An 18,418-nucleotide genomic window follows, 5' to 3' on the forward strand; every position below is an offset into this window, starting at 1 on the left:
TATGTTTCCTTACTCGAAAGTTTTAAACTGGTGCCGCAAAACTGAAAAAAATGTGACCCCGAGTAAGTCGAATAATTCCAATACGGAGACGAGTCCTCTTTTCGTATGTTACGGCTATATCCTGATCAAGTTAAAGTCAACCTTCGATTCAGCTGAATTAACCTGAATTGGAGATGTGGTAATTCAAATATAGCTTATCTGCCGATCAGAGAATCCGACCGTGACCGTACACTTTACCGTATAAGTACTTATTTCTGCGGGCTTAATATTCTGCGATTTTTCAAAAATGATGTGGTATCAAATTTCTGCGTACCTTATTTCTGCGCTGTATTCCTCCTCACGTTGATTGGATTTATTTCTGCGGTTCTGCATTCAACGGTTGTTTCATTAATTTCAAATAGACAGGTACGTATTTATTGTTATTTTGACAGTTATATTGGCTTGCGGATTGAAAATAAAAATTGACGATTACTAATGTAACATCGTCATCATCACATAATGTCGAGTGTAGAATAAAAACGCAAGAAAAACAGTTACTTTATAAATACAGCCATGCCAAACAGACAAGAAAAATGCTTGAATCTATATTTTGCAAACATTCTCATCTGTGCATTGTAACGGTATGATAATTTTTGTAAATCACGCCTTTTTCAAGTCCCAAACAAATAATGGCAAATATAACCATCACCAGACGGGTCGGTTAACAATAGACACAAAGGATATAATGGATTTTGTTTATCACATAATTTGAGAAAATCGAAACTGGCAGCTGACTGCTCAATAGTGAACGAAAATCAAAATAAATCTGATGCTTTTATTATGTTTATACAACAGCAAAACAATAACAAAACAATTCTATTATATTACCGTTACTACCCAATTTTTTTAACTTGCTTCGTCGGCCTTTGGCTACATGTGGGACAAAAGCCGATAACGCTATCGAACATTGTCTTATAGTTAACCAGATTATAATGGCGGCTTGTGTCATTGTATAACGACATGATAGCAAAAATTTTCTGCGGATTTTAAATCTGCGGTCTTGTTGTCTTCCGCAGAAAACGCAGAAATAAAGTTCCCGCAGAAAAAAGTACTTATACGGTATCTCGAGCTATTTATTATTCGATAATAAAAATCGAATCAAAACTCGTATTGTATCAATTGCCGTGTCGAGTTAAGCAGTCATGAATTCAAAATATATTTTAATCTAGTGTAAATTAAAATTGATCAATATGAGTTGGATACATTTTAAATAATTTTGACGTGGGTCTAAATAGATTCAAGATGCTTAACGAAGACAATATTTCATTAAGCCAGTGTGTAGTGTCGCAGAATGAAAAGAGGGAAAAGTACAAGTTCGCCTCGACATTCAGCTCCTATATTACTCAGCTTGGACATTCGCTTGGAATGTCCGACTTTTGGAGGTTTCCATTTCTGGCATATAGAAATGGCGGAGGTAGGTTTATTTCTGTATTATTTAGCAAAATTGAATAAAAACGGGAAAACGGGAGATACTCTCTATTAATACAGTAAAACTTCAAAAGCCCGACCCTCTGAAAATAGGACAATTTTCAAAGTCTCGATTTTCTGCTCCTCTGAATTTAAATTTAAAAAAATGAATACCGAAAATTGAAGAGCCAAGTTTCTACTAGGCGTATTTAGTATTTCCTTTTCAAAACGAGGCGTAGACTGCTGGCTGGATTGAAATCAAGTAAAAATGCTTACGTAGCGAGAGGATACCACTCCTACAAAAAATCCTGCCTCCTGAACTCCTTAAAACGCCATTTAGAAAAAAAATCGTTAATGCAAATTTTAATTGAGTCACGAATAACAAACCAAAGTTCCTTTATCCTAATTGCATACGTGACACATGTGGCCCCTGGAATGTGAAACCATCATTTTGTAGAGTTCAGTTTAAATAAATAAAATCTGACGCTAAAATGTCTTGGCCCTTTTGGCGTTTTCAGCTGCTATAAAGTAACAGTCGATGAACAGTTATTAGTTACTTTGTGCAATATGTTGGGTTTTTTTTTACATTGATGATACTTTTTATATACTTTATGCTCTGTTTCATTTGTCTTATGTATGCGAAATTTCAGATATAACTATTATTATTTTACTTGTTAACGATATTTGGAACAGGGCCTCGAGTTTTTGATTCATCTCCGTTGCTGAAATTAGAATTTAGGTTAAAATAAAGTTTAAAACATTATTGTTCAATAGGTGCAAAAACTTCGGAATTAAACCCAGCATATGCTTTATCGGGTTAACGCAACCTTGAGGGAATAACTGAACCTGGAAGCTGCATACTTCTTAAAACTTGTTGTTTGGTTGAAATCCTTGAATTATTAATGTATCTCTCAAATGCAAATATAAAATAGAAATTAAATTGAAACCATTTTTTAATATTTAAGATTATTACAAGGCTATTACAAGGACAAGGATTTATTTTACATCAGAGTCCAGACTAAAAAAATTATTTCGGAAATAATAAAACAGTGATCGGCAAATTTTAAGATGAAAGTGCCAGCGTTCCAATACTGGTAATTGAATTTGTTGTATTAAGAAGGAAATGTGATCATATTTATTAGAAAATGAATTAAATGATTAAAAAATGTAAACTTTAAGGTATATATTAAAGTCAGCGGTGATAAAACCTAGTGTATGGAAATTGCAAAAGAAAGTTTTTAGATAAAAGATAAAGTAACCCTACCTTTAATTCGTTGAAAAAAGAACAATATTCTCAGTTATGTTGTTAATAAAACTTCTTTGTAATATTATGATGATAAAAGATATATTCTCGAAAATAGTATTAATGATTAGCTTATGGTTACTGACAGAACGACAGCGTCCGTAAGAGTTACCTATGCACACCACAAATAGTTAACTGGGTATTTTTGCATGTAAGACATTTATGTAAAATAAAACAACTATTTTGAATATATCTACATAATTAATGGAAATTGACTTATTTGTTCTGTTTTGTTCTTTCTTAAAACTTTGGGGGAATTTCTGAGTTATGTTTCATTTTTTATTGCAGAGCAGAGTTTTCTTTATTCAATTTTGCTGTATCTACAAGAGTAATTGATTCGCAATTTTGTTTAATTGTTATATTATTAATATTTTTATTAAACCAGAACTAGCATTTAATATACCGGTAATCAATCTAAATAATCCAACAGCGGTATCTTTTGCTTTAGATGTTTAAAACAAAGAAGTTTTCCCTGTTGTTTGTCTTTCTGTTCAATTTTCCTTTTCATGTCTACTACTGACTATTCCCATTACATGAACTGACAAGACATAATCTTACATCATTCCTGGTTTTATATCAAATATGTCATTACTCCATCGACATTACACTCTAACAGAAACATGTTAAATCCTCTCTTAGTTTCATTTTATTTTTTTCTTGAATTTAGCATTTTGTATTTGCTACATTAGCAGACAATGCGGCCAACATTATTATCATCATTTGACATCTGCATTATATTAATGTTTTACAAAACGAATTAAATAGTACTTAAGCTTATACATTGAGTCCGTCTGTTGAACTAACTAGGTCACTGATCCGATAAATGGAGTTTTCAAGTTGAAAGTTCGTGATCAACAAATTAAACGTACAACCATGCATTGTATTCCTAAATTGCTGAAACAAGTTCAGCTGTAAATATTTTAAGGCTATTAACACCATGTGTAACTGATATTAAACCCCACGTGAGAAGAAACTGCGGTAAAGTATACGAAATTCTGGTAAACACATATTGTGGTAGATTTAGAATTCTTGCGAAATCTTGGATAAGTTTATAATTAATAATTACAAGGTATCTTTAGTCAGTGCATACGATGTTTCTACTTTGTACACCACTTTACCACATAATTTAATTAATGATAAACTAATGCCTTAATTTTAAAGACGTTTTGCGAGGGAGAATAATACACTTCTTGTTTTCAATTTCGATAAAGCTTCTTTTACTAATTGCATTATTAAACATTTAACATTTTGGACCTGTGACGAAGTTTGTAAAGCCCTTTCCTTTTTACTGAACAAGATTTACGCAGTTTGTGCATCCCTTCTAGAAGATTGTTTTATCAATCTATGTTGGGCCTTTCTCAAGATACACAGACATGCATTATTACTGCATTTAACAATACACAAAGTTATCTGGATGATATTTTAATATGGATATTCTGGTATTTTCGTCTTTGGTTGATATCCCATGGAACTCCAGTTAAATAAAACTAACAATCCGGATACTGCTGCTTCATTTTTAGATTTACATCTCTATCTATGACAGTATTACACATACCACACTTTATGACAAGAGGGATGATTTTAATTTTAGTATAATTGTAAATCCCCTCCCCTCCCCACCCCCCTCCCCGACACATACACCCCACCCCACTTGGATTGGAATATACCTCAGGCTACATCTCATGGTGTATTTATTTCTCAATTATTTCAGTTTGTTAGAGTGTGTAGTCATGTTGAGTATTTCAATAAAAGTAATAAATCAGTAGACCCTATACATTAACAGCTTATAAATTAAACGTTCCTCCAACAGCTAATATTCGTGTTTATGCAATTGTTATGTATGGATGAACAATTCAATAAGTTAAAGGATAGCAAAAGTTCCTCCTAGGGCACATCTATATTAATAAATAAAGATCTTGTAAAATTTTGGTTGCAATGTCTGTTTTAAGTTTAGTCATGATGACATCAGTGTGAGCAACCCTATGATTATACGCAAGGAAAAGACCAGTCTACCCTACTGACATTCCGTATCTCCAGAAGTAAAATGTTCACCCCTTCAAAGCTGGTAAGTCCTTTTTTGTGTTAGATATATGGTGGGGACGTTTATAAGGTGTGGGGGATAGGGGCGTTTAAACGGGGGATATTGTAAATTCGCTTTATTTTTTCTTTATTTCTTTTTGGTCCGTTTTCTTCAATTCGACTGGCAGAAAGAATTTTTTACAATGTGTGTAAAACAAATTTATTTGGATCTTTTGTGCTGCTCCCGATGTTTGACTCTTTTTTTATTTTTTAGCTCACCTGTCACATAGTGACAGGGTGAGCTATTGTGATCGCCATTCGTCCGTCGTCCGTCCACAATTTCTTGTCTGCACGATAGAGGTTTCATTTATGATTTTATTTTAACCAAACTTGCACACAACTTGTATCACCATAAGATCTCGGTTCCTTTCTTGAACTGGCCAGATCCCATTATGGGTTCCAGAGTTATGGCCCTTGAAAGGGCCAAAATTAGCTATTTTGACCTTGTCTGCACAATAGCAACTTTATTTATGATTTGATTTTTACCAAACTTGCACACAACTTGTATCACCATAAGATTTTGGTTCCCTTCTTGAACTGGCCAGATTCCATTATGGGTTCCAGAGTTATGGCCCCTGAAAGAGTCAAAATTAGCTATTTTGACCTTGTCTGCACAGTAGCAGCTTTTTTATGATTTGATTTTTACCAAACTGGCACACAACTTGTATCACCATAAGATCTTGGTTCCTTTCTTGAACTGGCCAGATTTCTTTATGGGTTCGAGAGTTATGGCTCCTGAAAGGGCCAAAATTAGCTATTTTGACCTTGTCTGCACAATAGCAGCTTCATTTATGATTTGATTTTAACCAAACTGGCACACAACTTGTATCACCATATGATCTTGGTTCCTTTCTTGAACTGGCGAGATTCCTTTATGGGTTCCAGAGTTATGGTCCCTGAAAGGGCCAAAATTAGCTATTTTGACCTTGTCTGCACAATAGCAGCTTTATTTATGATTTGATTTTTACCAAACTGGCACACAACTTGTATCACCATAAGATCTCAGTTCCTTTCTTGAACTGGCCAGATCCCATTATGGGTTCCAGAGTTATGGTCCCCGAAAGGGCCAAAATTAGCTATTTTGACCTTGTCTGCACAATAGCAGCTTCATTTATGATTTGATTTTAACCAAACTTGCACACAACTTGTATCACCACAAGATCTTGGTTCCTTTCTTGAACTGGCCAGATTTCTTCATGGGTTCCAGAGTTATGGCCCCTTAAAGGTCCAAAATTGGCTATAGAGACTTCATTTATGGTTTTGTTTGATACAAACTTCCAAAATAACTTCAACAACAATAATACTTGGATTCCATGACAAATCAGATCCAAGCGTAGCTTCAGAGTTATTTTATATCTGATTACCTGCCCTGATTGTAATCAAAATGGATTTATATCAGTAAGTACTTATTGGACTTATTTGAAATTTCATTATTGTCATTAGTTGGACTGAGCCAATCAGGGTAGATAACTATGGACTGATTTTATGTCAAATTACCTCCCTTTATTTCAAATTAAAATGGGTATATCTCCGTAACTAATGAAGATACTGATCTGAAATTTCATTTATGTCAACAGATTTATTTGGCAGATCCTTCTTTTCTTCACTTACAATATTTTTTTTAATTACTTCCCTTTTACGTTACTAAAAATAGCTTATTTTTAGTAACTTTTTTATTATTGGCCGTAGGGAAAAACCGAGACCACTTTTCTATGGTACAACATGGATGGTACCTCCAATTTGTAGGTGTATTTTGACATATCTGTACCTTGTAAGAATTTTTTTTCTTTTTGGTTAAATTTCTTCCCTTTGTTGTTACTGTCCTTTGGACTTAGATATTTTTTCTGAGGACCTTCTTGTCCTCAAGTGCAATGATAACAGGTGAGCGATATAGGGCCATCATGGCCCTCTTATTTTATAATACTGCCAATACAGAGATTTGAAATAATTTGTAGATGTACATTTGTAAGAATTTGAAAACAATGACTATAAAAAGAAACAAAAGTATTAAATGTCATACTTTTTCGTTTAACGCACTTTTAAAACCCGAAACCTCGTACACATATCTACGACAAAGGCCGATCGGATATGTGTTTCGGGTTTTACAAGTGTGTAAAAAAAAATGACATTCATTCCTTTATTGACGCGCGAACAGTCTACGCACTCGCACTCAACAAGCTTAGTGGTCATTGATCAAGTAATTCATGACTGTAATTTAGTAGAAGCTGTCCTTAATCTCGTAAGTAGACTAAGCGTAGTTTGTGGCTCACAATGAGAGGGTCGCAATAGGGTTTGTTTTCACATAATGACCATGCATTCGAAGGTAACGACGTACGTTAACCCTTGTGACAAATAAGATGTTTTGCATGTTTCAACAATTCCACTTTTCCATCCTCGGGTTTAGTAATATATAATGCATGGAGCGCGGACAGCTAAAGAGTCGCCTCAGTTAGGAAAGAATAATTTTGACGTCAGAGGTTATTTTTAAGGTCACGGAGTTTGATTGGCCAGCTTGAAATGACAACAGCTTTCGAGGTCAGTTAGTCAGTTAAGTTGGTTGATAACTTTATTGGAACATTCATGTTTACGAAGATTTCTCCTTCACTTTTATAAACCGTTGCAATACTTTATAAATGTAATTATTGATAAATATATCACGAGAAGCGACAGAATTTTAGATATTATTATCACTCGGATAGCGAACCAAAACTGCGCGTGGTAAAATGTGGGGTTATGAGACGTAATGCTGTATGGGGGAATTGGGCATAATATATATTGAATATTGATATTTATAATGAAAGAAAAAATATCATATAGCACTAAATGATGCATTTGTAGCCTTAAAATTAGGCATAGATTTATTCAAAACTATTTCTGACGGCCCTCTTTATATTAGGCCCGTTATCACCCCTTTTTAGGTCAATTTCTTTCTTTCATGTATCAATTAATTTGCATCGATTCGATAAAGGGAACGCCAAGTTTTTTCTTATATTCTGACATTTGTTTTTCTTATATTTATATTTTTCAGTAATAATTATATTATGAAAGAATACAAAGACATTTGAGATCAATTAAAAATCAATATCAATGTTATTGTAGGTATAGAGTCAAATGCCATTTACAAACTTTGTATTAATAATATCGCGCTTCCAATTTTTATTAACAAAATCATTATTATCAAGCCATGATTGTAAATTAGTCAAGGAGGGGGGGACAATAACATACTACTACATTACTTCTAACAAGAAATATCTTTAAAAATGATGGTCGGCGAATTGTAATAAGGAAAGAAGTTTATGAATTGTTCATCTAACATTCATCTTTCATCTAACATTTTTCAAATTGCAAAACTAAACACCGCACTTTAACAATTTAAATGGTTCTCTTTTAATTTTTCGCAAAGGTTTCGTAGGGTTGCAATTTTGTTTCGTTTATCCTTAGACGAATAATTACAGCAGTAGTTTGATGAAGATTCATGAAGCGGTTCATGAGAAGAGGTCATTAAACGTGTTTATATTTTTAGCTAAATTGGTCCCTATCCCCATTTGTAACAAAATAGCAGGAGACCTTACGATATTGTTACACATCGAGTTTGATAAAAATCCATTACATTTTAGTGGTTAATGCGAAGAAAGGCATATCTACTTTTAGCTATAGTGGTCCCTAATAGGGCCCAAGTTCCTATATAAATAAATTTGGAAGAGGACCTTATATTGATGCTCCAGACCAAGTATGACAAAGATCCACCAAGCTGTTCATGAGACGCTGTATAAAGGCATTTCTAGTTTTAGCTCTAGCAGCCCCTAAAATGGGTCAAATGTCCCAGCTGAACAAAGTTGGCTGCGGGCCTAATAAAGATGCTACAAATCAAGTTTGATTAGAATACATGAGAAAAATATCAATTAAAGCATTTTTTTTATTTATTTCTAAAATAGGCCAACTGATCCCGCTTTAACAAATGCATATTCGCTATTCATGAATCTTTGGACAATGACGTCACACCTATAAAAAGGTGAAGGTCAAGCAAAACATACAATTGTAATTATTTCAATATTTCTGTTTCATAAGCAAAGTTTGACCGTAGTCATATCACATAGATAAACTGTATGCAGCGTACCTTCATTTCTGTGTAATGAGATTCAGTCATTATATAGCATATACATAATAAAACAGATTTCAACTGAGTTCAATATTTGCATACCATACTAAAGAAACATATTCATATATAATAAATCAGTTAAATAATTTATAACAAATATATCAAAGCAAACAAGTACTCATTTTAATATGCAATCTGAATAAGTCACAAAAGCAAGAAACCTTTTCATATACAGACGACAATTGTAACAAGGAAAATCTTTTAAAAAGCACTTCTCTACATAAAAGACTCTTATCACACCCTTATCCATGTGATACGCAGACCGTATTCAGCTCTTTCTTTAATTTGATATATGTTTGTATTTGAACAAGTTTTTATCATATTTATTAAACTTATTTATCATTTTGAGATATATCAATATTCTTGCTAAATATACTGAGCCAAAGTTAGCTTTAAAACTGTGAACAGCGTCGTTTAGGATAAACGCTTTGTCTACATTTCACTCAGCGTAGCACAATCAAGAGAATGAAAGAAATTGACACTCTCGTCCAATCAGGCAGTGTTGCATAAATCTTCGATTTTGATAAATTATCTATAATGCGTTATCAAGTAGTTTGATTTGCAAACTGAAGTCACGTGGCATAGGTAACGAATTCGTTCTTAGACGGCGTTCTCCGAAAAACTTCAACACGCGTATACGATTTTCCAATAACACATGGACAATTTTGGACTGAATTTATATCGGGTCAACGTGTACAGCCAATGTTTCTTAATTGCCGTATTTACTAAACAGAAAGTGGTAACAGATTTACTTTGTTTTTGGATTTAACAACTTATTTTAGCGTAAATACTGTGGACATAGCGGTTTTAACATTTTACGTAATTGAAAACAACATAGTTCTTTTTCAACATTTTAGTGTTTTTTTTTGTTTTTTTTTTTTTGTTTTTTTATCGTTTGGTGCAGAAATAAACGTCCCCACCCTTGGTGCAAAGGTTACGCCCCCGGAGCGCTTAAACGGGGGATATCGAATGTCAATGAGGTAGAGTGGTCATTTAATTGCGTCTAATCCTAGAGTTACACACACTGCTGACCAATATTTAAAACAGACATTGCAACCAAAATGTTACAAGATGATCATTATATATTTATATCGATGTGCCCTAGAAGGAACTTTTGCTATGCTCTAATTTGTAATATAAACATTATTATACTTTTAAAAAAAATGCCAAACGCTTGTCTTTAACAGAATTGCCAAACATTTACCTTCGTGACAGAAAATTTGTCATTTTACATTAAACGGATAGTTCTAGATCCAGCTGATATCTGTTTTGCTTTTCCCAACAACACTGTATTTAAAGCTAGAACTGGAAAACACTAATCCAATGAATTTAATATTGTTTAAACTATCGTTTAACTATCGTAAACAAAGAGAAACGAAAAAGTGTGAAAACGTATCATGTAATCCGGGCGTGTAAGGATATTGTCATTAATTTATATTTATTAGGCGAGTGGAAGTGGAAATTATAAAAGTCGAGGCTCCAGCCCTATGAGGTAAAAGTCACACTTTCTCATATGGAACTCAAACTGCCTACAGCGCCATTCCAAGGGGAGCAAGAAAGGTATCAAAAGCCAAAGAAGAAGCAGAAAACAAACCCTAATAAGAAAATAACATTTCTCTACAGCGAGCCATTGCCAAAACTCGCAAGCACAAGTTGGAAGCACAGAGGAAGAGCTGGAGAAACAAAACAGCCTCGCCCAACCTAGAGCGAGACGGCCAAAAGCTATAAAGATTGACGAGACAGCTGAACGATGAAGACACACGAAGTAACTTTGTAAGAGAATGGTGAACTGTTGAAGGGTTAACAAGCGGCAAACACTTTTGTTTCCAACTACAAAGATGTTTCCAACATCCCCATCAACAGGGATCGGCAAAAGAAAGCCAAAAAAAAAAAACAAGCAGTTGTTGAAAATGAAGTCTGCTGGACCAAATGGAATCACAAAAATGATATGTTGACCCATTTTGGAACTGCAACAATTTGCAAACTCCTGGAAATTTACAACTTCAGCTGGACACAAGGACTATTTACACAGATATGGAAGATGCAGTCATGATCCCATCAATAAGAAATGCCCGCCCGCTTAGCTCAGTAGGGGGAGCGTTGGACTACGGATCTCGGGGTCGCGAGTTCGATCCCCGGGTTGGGCACATGTTCTCTGTGACGATTTGATAAAAGACATTGTGTCTGAAATCATTCGTCCTCCACCTCTGACAATTCATGTGGGGAAGTTGGCAGTTACTTGCGGAGAACAGGTTTGTACTGGTACAGAATCCATGAACACTGGTTAGGTTAACTGCCCGCCGTTACATGGTGAAATACTGTTGAAAAAAACGGCGTTAAACCCAAAACAAACAAACAAAACATCAATAAGAAAGGGAAGGATCCAAAGAAGGTTGCAAGCTATCGTCCAATCAGTCTTACCAGCTGTGTTGGAAAGACCATGAAGAGGATTGTGAATGCACCCCTGAAGTGGTAAAAGGAGAATAACAACCTACTCGCAACACACCAAGCTGGCTTCAGACAATTCCACTCCACTGAGTACCAGACCCTTTACCTATCGAAAGAGATAGAGGACGTCCTCCAAGAGCAGAAAGTCATGCTTACATGCTGAGGTGGATTAAGTCTTACCTCTACAACAGGAGAGCAAGAGTCTGTTTAGACCATTCCAACAGTAGGAACTTTCTGTTGCGTCATGGTCTCCCGCAAGGTGGAGTCTTATCGTCTACACTCTTCCTGTTTTATATCAATGATCTGGTGTCCGAACTACCAAACGAAGTGAAGGCTGCACTTTACGCTGACGACCTGGTGTTATAGTGTAAGGAAGAACATGCAACAACAGCCACACGCAGGATACAAGAAGCCATCAACAAGCTACCAGCTGAGGATTGTGTGTCTCGATCAATACAGAGGCAAACGTGGCCAAATACCTTGGAGTGGTCTTTGACAATCGGCGAACCTGAAGACCCCACATTGGTCAAGGAGAAGGGAAAGCCCGTACGAACCTTGCCATGATGCGTAAACTTGCTGGAACAACGTGGGGAGCAATTGAGCACATACTCAATAAAATCTGAAAAGTAGATCCCTTGGAAGCATCGTGAAGTAGACTAACAGTGAAAATTGCAGACTCGCTTAGACTGAATCTGTACATAGGTAGTAATAGAAAATGCAACACTGTCCAAGCTCCCTAGCATCGGCTTAAGCTGTATTCAATCTTCAATTCTAAATGAGTCGAAATTAATGATCCCGAAGGATCAGAAAATATAACAACACTGAGATCAAGAAAATATATAAGGGAACGGTGAGACCCCATTTAGGTATAACTCAACTGCCTGGTCCACTACTGCCAAAACTAAAAACAGGCTCTAATCAAGGCTCAAAATCAAGCATTGCGGATCATGATAGGTGCTACAAAGTCTACATCAATCTCCTTCATGGAGAAGCTAACAGGTACACAAGAAAGAAGACATGCAAAGGTCCTGCTTCAAGCAGAAAAGTTCCGATCTTTTCAAGATCATCCCATAAAAGCCAAGTTGGATGGCTACACCAAAAATCGGCTCAAACCTGTTTTTTTCACGAGGAAAAGAAACTCAATCGAGAGTTCAAAACTGAGATGAACATACGAAGGACTCCCCTAAGTAGAGAAGACATTACAAACCCTCTAGCGAATGATCTGTCCTCAGTGACTGTGAGTTTTGCTGTTCCTCATCTTGACCGCGGGGAGCAAGAGGATGAAGGTATTCGGAAAAGCCTCACACTGGCTATGATCAATGAAGGCTATTCTCCAGAAACATGGACTCATGGCTATACAGGTTAATCAGCCACATGCGCCATCAAAGATGGAGGAGCAGGAGCTTTCATTCGATACCTATCTGGCTAAAGAGAAACACTACATGCAGCAACAGGAAAACACTACATCAATTACAAATACAATCTGGAAAGTAGATCCCTCGGAAACACCGAAAACAAGACAAACAGTGAAAATCGGAGACTAAAACACTCATGAAAGCCGTCACAATGATTGAAGATTCGGCAGAAGAAAGCTCCTAAGTCGTCTTTCTCACAGATGCACTGTCTGTCATGGAAGCTCCGATCAACAATAAAGCTTCGCAACTAGCCAGGAGAATGCAAAGCCTGAGTATAACCTGCAAAGTAGCACTTCAGTGGATTCCATCCCATTGTGGACTTGCAGGCAATGAAGAGGCAGACCAACTGGCTAAGCAAGGAGCTCAGTCAGAACAACCAACAACACATGTGAGCTAGTAGGAGAAAGTTACTATCATCAAGGCACTAACGAGACCAAAGATAGAGGAAGGTAATTTTCATCTCTTTGTCCTCGACAAGTGATGTGGTCAGGCCTTGCTAAGGGCACAACAAGCTCTATGCTCCCATGTGCAAGAAATACAGTTTGGCACCATCACCAACCTGTCCATATGGTGAAGAAGATCAGACTATGGAGCATATACTCCAGAGATGTACACGGCATGAGCAGGAGCGAGCTGCGACTTGGCTGATTGATACCTCATTCCACCAGAAACTGTATGGAGGTATTGAGGATCTGCGGCAAACCACAAGTTTCATCGAGGCTAGTGGTCCGACAGTGTAGTTGCGTACGAAGAAGAAGTATGCACTGAAATCTTAGTAATAATTCAATTTTATTTTAATTTTGTCAGAATAGCGACACTGCGCCATTTTGTGTGTTAATATCTGCAGATATCCATGCCTTTCAAGCGATCTCGGGCTTTTGCAAATGAAAGCAAATTTACGACTCTTGCAATTTGAGAGGATTAAGTTAAAGAAGTCAGTCTTCGTTGTTATTTATATCACAATTCTCTTGTGCTCTTTCCCTTTATTGTTAAAACACAGTTTTTATAACTTCCAGGTGCTTTTCTAATTCCGTTCGTGACCATGATTGTTGTGTGTGGAATTCCGATGTATTTCCTTGAGTTTTCAATTGGAAAATTTTCCGGGCGTGGTCCATACAAGGTCTGGGATATATGTCCATTTTTCAGAGGTAAGACGGTAGAATTGTTATGTTTGTTAATACATTATCAGAAAACAATATAAAATTATTGTAAGTTGCTATGATGTCATCAAAAATAATGAAAGAAATTCGAGAACAATACGACAAAGAATTGTTATGTAATATTGAGAATAAAATGGCAGTGTGTTTGTGTGACCTTATCAAATAGGGACACATGAAGCAATGCGTATTGGCATATATGGCAACGCTAACTGAAACATTTTAATCGATTACTGTTGAAACATTGAAATGAGATATTCGTATTGGTTAGAAGTTATTAAATGCCTCTGCTTTTATTTTCTATGTAAAAATAATAATTTATAACATTTTTGATCAGCATTTTAGCCTTTAATTTCCTGCGACACAACACTTGTCTTGAATGTCAGTCTTAAGGCAAATAAAAATATAGATTGACCATACTGCAATGAAACCGTGGTCAGGTGACATAAACACGTGATGAAAACGCTAATATTGCGTGTACTAGGTAGACATCAGAAAATAACTATTTTCACTTATTGTACCAAACAGCATCGACTCAACTTCTGGGTATATAACGTAGCTTAAAATCATCCTCAGATATTCCACTTTACAAACAAGCATCAATAAAGCTTACGTCTGAATATGGAGTACATTTGAGTGGACCCCGGAAGCATATCCGGCGAATTACTACCTTCATACCTATAAGAACTGTCAAAGTTCTCAGAAACTATTCTGTTGCAGTCTCAGTACAGAAGTCAAATTGGCAATAATTTGCCAACTTTCGGTTGAAAGAATGACTAATATCGGAATTAGGCCGTCCATACCTACAAAATCTTGTCAGATGAATAGAATATGCTAATTTTTCATTGAATAAAGTATTATACGGCTAAACCTTATTTTTGCAAGATACAATGAAAAGTACTCGAAAGATCATCGATTTCTGTCATTCTTACCTCAAATGATGTCGCTGATGCGAAACCGAGATATGGGGTACCGCCTTAAAAACAAGAATGTTGCCGAAAATATGCAAATTGTATGCCAAGTTTGTTTTAAAATGGTGTTTATTACTCATTTCTGATCAGAAAGTACCAGTTTTACATCGGTTGAAGCAGTTTTTACAAAGTGCGAATTTTTCATTATAAGTTAGGTAGGGATGGCTACGTATAGCATTTTTGGTGTTCGAATATTCGGTCAAGTTTTCGAACTTATATTCCAATATTCGGTCATTAACTGATCAACAAATCAACGTGTTCATCATACCCTAATCAGCGACATTCATTAATTCTTCTTTCGTTTACACCGGAAGTAATTGAGACATCGACGTATTGAAACTTTATAAGGTTTATTTGTATTAACAGTACTATATGTCCTAGGTTAAAAATAAGACGTAATGCATGTATAGCTAAATACAGTATAAATATTTGCTGCTATTACAAAACGTTTAGCCAGTGTTTTATATTCAATTGGCACTAAATCTCAGCGTACCGATACATGCATACAAACTGGATGTTTTTGATGTTTTAGATTCAGAGCACCACTTAAGGCGAAACATTTTGCCACAAACCCCCAGTTGCGATACTTAGTCGAAAAGATATTCTGCTGTGCTTACAAGTGTCTACGACAACAACCGAGATCTCGTTTTCCACATACATACCTACATACCATTTTGCCTATTGAACCGCAGTATACTCAATTTTGGCATGTCGGAATCCGTTTGCAAAAAAGATCACCCGCCTGACAGCTATTCAAGTATCATTGACATGCAATAAAACAGACCAGTTGGAAAATAGAAATAATAGAAATCCGTTATCTCGAGTAAGAAAGACGTGACACTAAATATAACATTGCTTACGTGATATCAACATTATTAATGGTTGCAATAACAGAAATTCTATTTAGCTACTCACGCAGTTTAAATTTGCCTTTGCCAAAATTAGATGTTTAATTTGACTGAAAAATATTACGTTTCCCAGGGTGAAAACTTTCTATCTAGAAGTGTTGCTATTGATGAAACGGGGATGAGGTCATATGAGCCACAACTGAAGAGATTATCTGCTGAGTGACATACTCCAAGCTCCCCGCGGCCTGCACAGTTTCGGCGAGTACATTCATAATTGAAGATGCTCTTTGCGTTCGTATTCTCACTAGCAATAATGTTTCCAGCTGTTAAAATGGTCAATGGAAAATACTACAACGAATATTTCAAAAAGTGCCCCAGACTACCGATTTGAAAGAAGTGACCTGAGCTTTTTGCAGTGGGTCCAGTCTTTCTACATTACTACAATACACCGCACGGAACGGTTGGTGTGAGGTCACTAAGCGACTCTTATAATTGGGGAATTATGAACCGTCCTCCCTGTCCAACGAATGGAAGTCATTGTGACTACGATCGTCTCCCTATGCTAAAAGAGAACATGAGAGGAGTTCACTATAGCGTTTTAGAGGACCTAGAAGCCGCCATGGCTACACTGGTTCGGGTATAAGAGTGCGGTTGCTTAGCAACGGGTATAGAACACCTGCCGAAATGATGGACATGGGTCATCGGACAGAAGAGATATCACTTCGAGGGATTGTAATAAGTTAAGATGATTTAATTACGCTTTCTTCAAGTTATTTCGTATTTGTCACTATACATTGAACGGCCCTCGTACATGGACAAATTGTTTAAGACTGTGAACCCGTATTGTCACTCGGAAATTTTCGTTTGATTACGCTTTCTCGCTAGACTATTTGGCATTCTTCGCACGTAAGATAAGATAAAATAAGATAAGAGTCGGCAAGACATTTACAAATAACATAAGCTCTGATGAGCTTTTTTAACCGACTATATAACATGGGTATGTTAACAAAAGTAAATAAGCTACAAGTAAGAAGGATAATTTACAACATAAAATCTATGAGAAACATGCTAATCCTACCAAATTTGGTTTAAAACTGCTTAAAAAAGATGAAATTAGTTACAAGTTGACCAAGAATATGGGGCATTGTTAAGAAATATCTTAAAAAATCAGAATATCACTCAAATCAGATTTGAAAGTGACCTGATTAGCATCTTTTTCATAGGGTAAATCAATAAGCATTTAAATGAACACGTTGAATAGCATAGAAATATAGATTTGTATTATGGTTAAAAATTAACTTGGTTTAATTAAGAATTGGCATACAGACATGACATATAAGCTCTACCATTAGATTTTCCAACAGACAAGCAGGGTTGCAAGCAACAAGGTACTTCACACTCAAGTTAATAGGTACACAGACATGTTATTTCGGTTCTATCAAAGGGATGTAGTTACAATAAACACAAAATGAATACAACATGAACTAAAGCAGAAATACAACATTTGAGAAACAAACAAAAGTAGGACTCAATTACATACAAACAAACATTTAGCTACAGCAAATTCAGAAAGACAAAAATCAAACTACAAACATCTACAGTAGACACAATAGCAGTAAGCAGACCACAAAGGCAAAATGAAACTCAGTGCTTAAAATATATATATATATATATAAAGCAGCAGAACAAAAAGACAAAAATAAAAGGTATAAAAGCAATCTTAAGCTTGAGAATACATTTAGCCAAGCATGCACTTAACTTTATGCTGTGTCTGGGTAATGAAACCCCCTAGAGCAGGAGGAACATTTACATACTGTGCCATTCCATGACTGAATAAGGGTTTTAAACTGGCTAAAATTAGCACATGATCTAAAATCATCTGGGAGAGAGTTCCACAACACAGGAGCAGCATATCTGTAGGAGTGCTTATCATAAGTTGTAGAGTTAACTCTAGGTACCTGTAAAATATTAGAATATCTAAAATTAATGGAAGAATTTCTTTTTACAACTAAATCAGAGAGAACCACACGCCTTCTTCTTATATGTAAGGAAGGCATTTTAACTTTATGTAATAGATCAGAATAGGATGATGAAAAGTCATCGTAAACAAATCTCAGTACCCTTTCTTGCAGTTTTTCCATTTTCTTGGTACTGTTTTCAGAACAAAATGCCAAGCCATTGGGCAAAAATTAAAATTTGATAAGATAAAAGTGTGGAAAATGGTCAATTTGTTGAGCTTATTTAAATTTTTGCCTATTCTTTTAAGGATATTTAATTGTTTACCAGCTTTCTTGCAAATGTTACCAATGTGTATCTAAAATTTAGTTTATAGTCAATATCTATACCTAGGAGTCTTACAGTATCTTCACAGGTTATGCTGCTATTGCCAATTTGGAAAACAAGATTTTTAGGAAAGGATTTCTTGCCAACTGCTATAGCTTGGAATTTGTCTGGATTTGCTTGAATTCTGTTCACTCTAAACCAGACATTAAGGACATTACTTTCATTTTGAAGAACCTGAATAACTTCACTGAAATTTGGAGAATGGAATGACAGAGTATTGTCATCAGCATAATTATAAAGAGTGCTGTT

The 18,418-nt window shown here is 35.6% G+C and overlaps 1 protein-coding gene across 1 annotated transcript in view; it reads left to right on the forward strand.

The window, feature by feature from the left end:
- The first annotated feature begins 1,164 nt into the window (after window positions 1-1,164).
- Window positions 1,165-18,418, forward strand: part of LOC123561074 (sodium- and chloride-dependent glycine transporter 2-like) — a 47,062-nt gene continuing 29,808 nt past the window's right edge. Inside the window, exons 1-2 of the mRNA XM_045353248.2 lie at window positions 1,165-1,453; window positions 13,867-13,998. Coding sequence (XP_045209183.2) covers window positions 1,282-1,453; window positions 13,867-13,998 — 304 coding nt within the window. The 5' untranslated portion in view covers window positions 1,165-1,281. The remainder of the gene's footprint in view (window positions 1,454-13,866; window positions 13,999-18,418) is intronic.

Source organism: Mercenaria mercenaria, chromosome 10 (genome assembly GCF_021730395.1).
Source record: "Mercenaria mercenaria strain notata chromosome 10, MADL_Memer_1, whole genome shotgun sequence".
Classification (NCBI taxonomy): domain Eukaryota; kingdom Metazoa; phylum Mollusca; class Bivalvia; order Venerida; family Veneridae; genus Mercenaria; species Mercenaria mercenaria.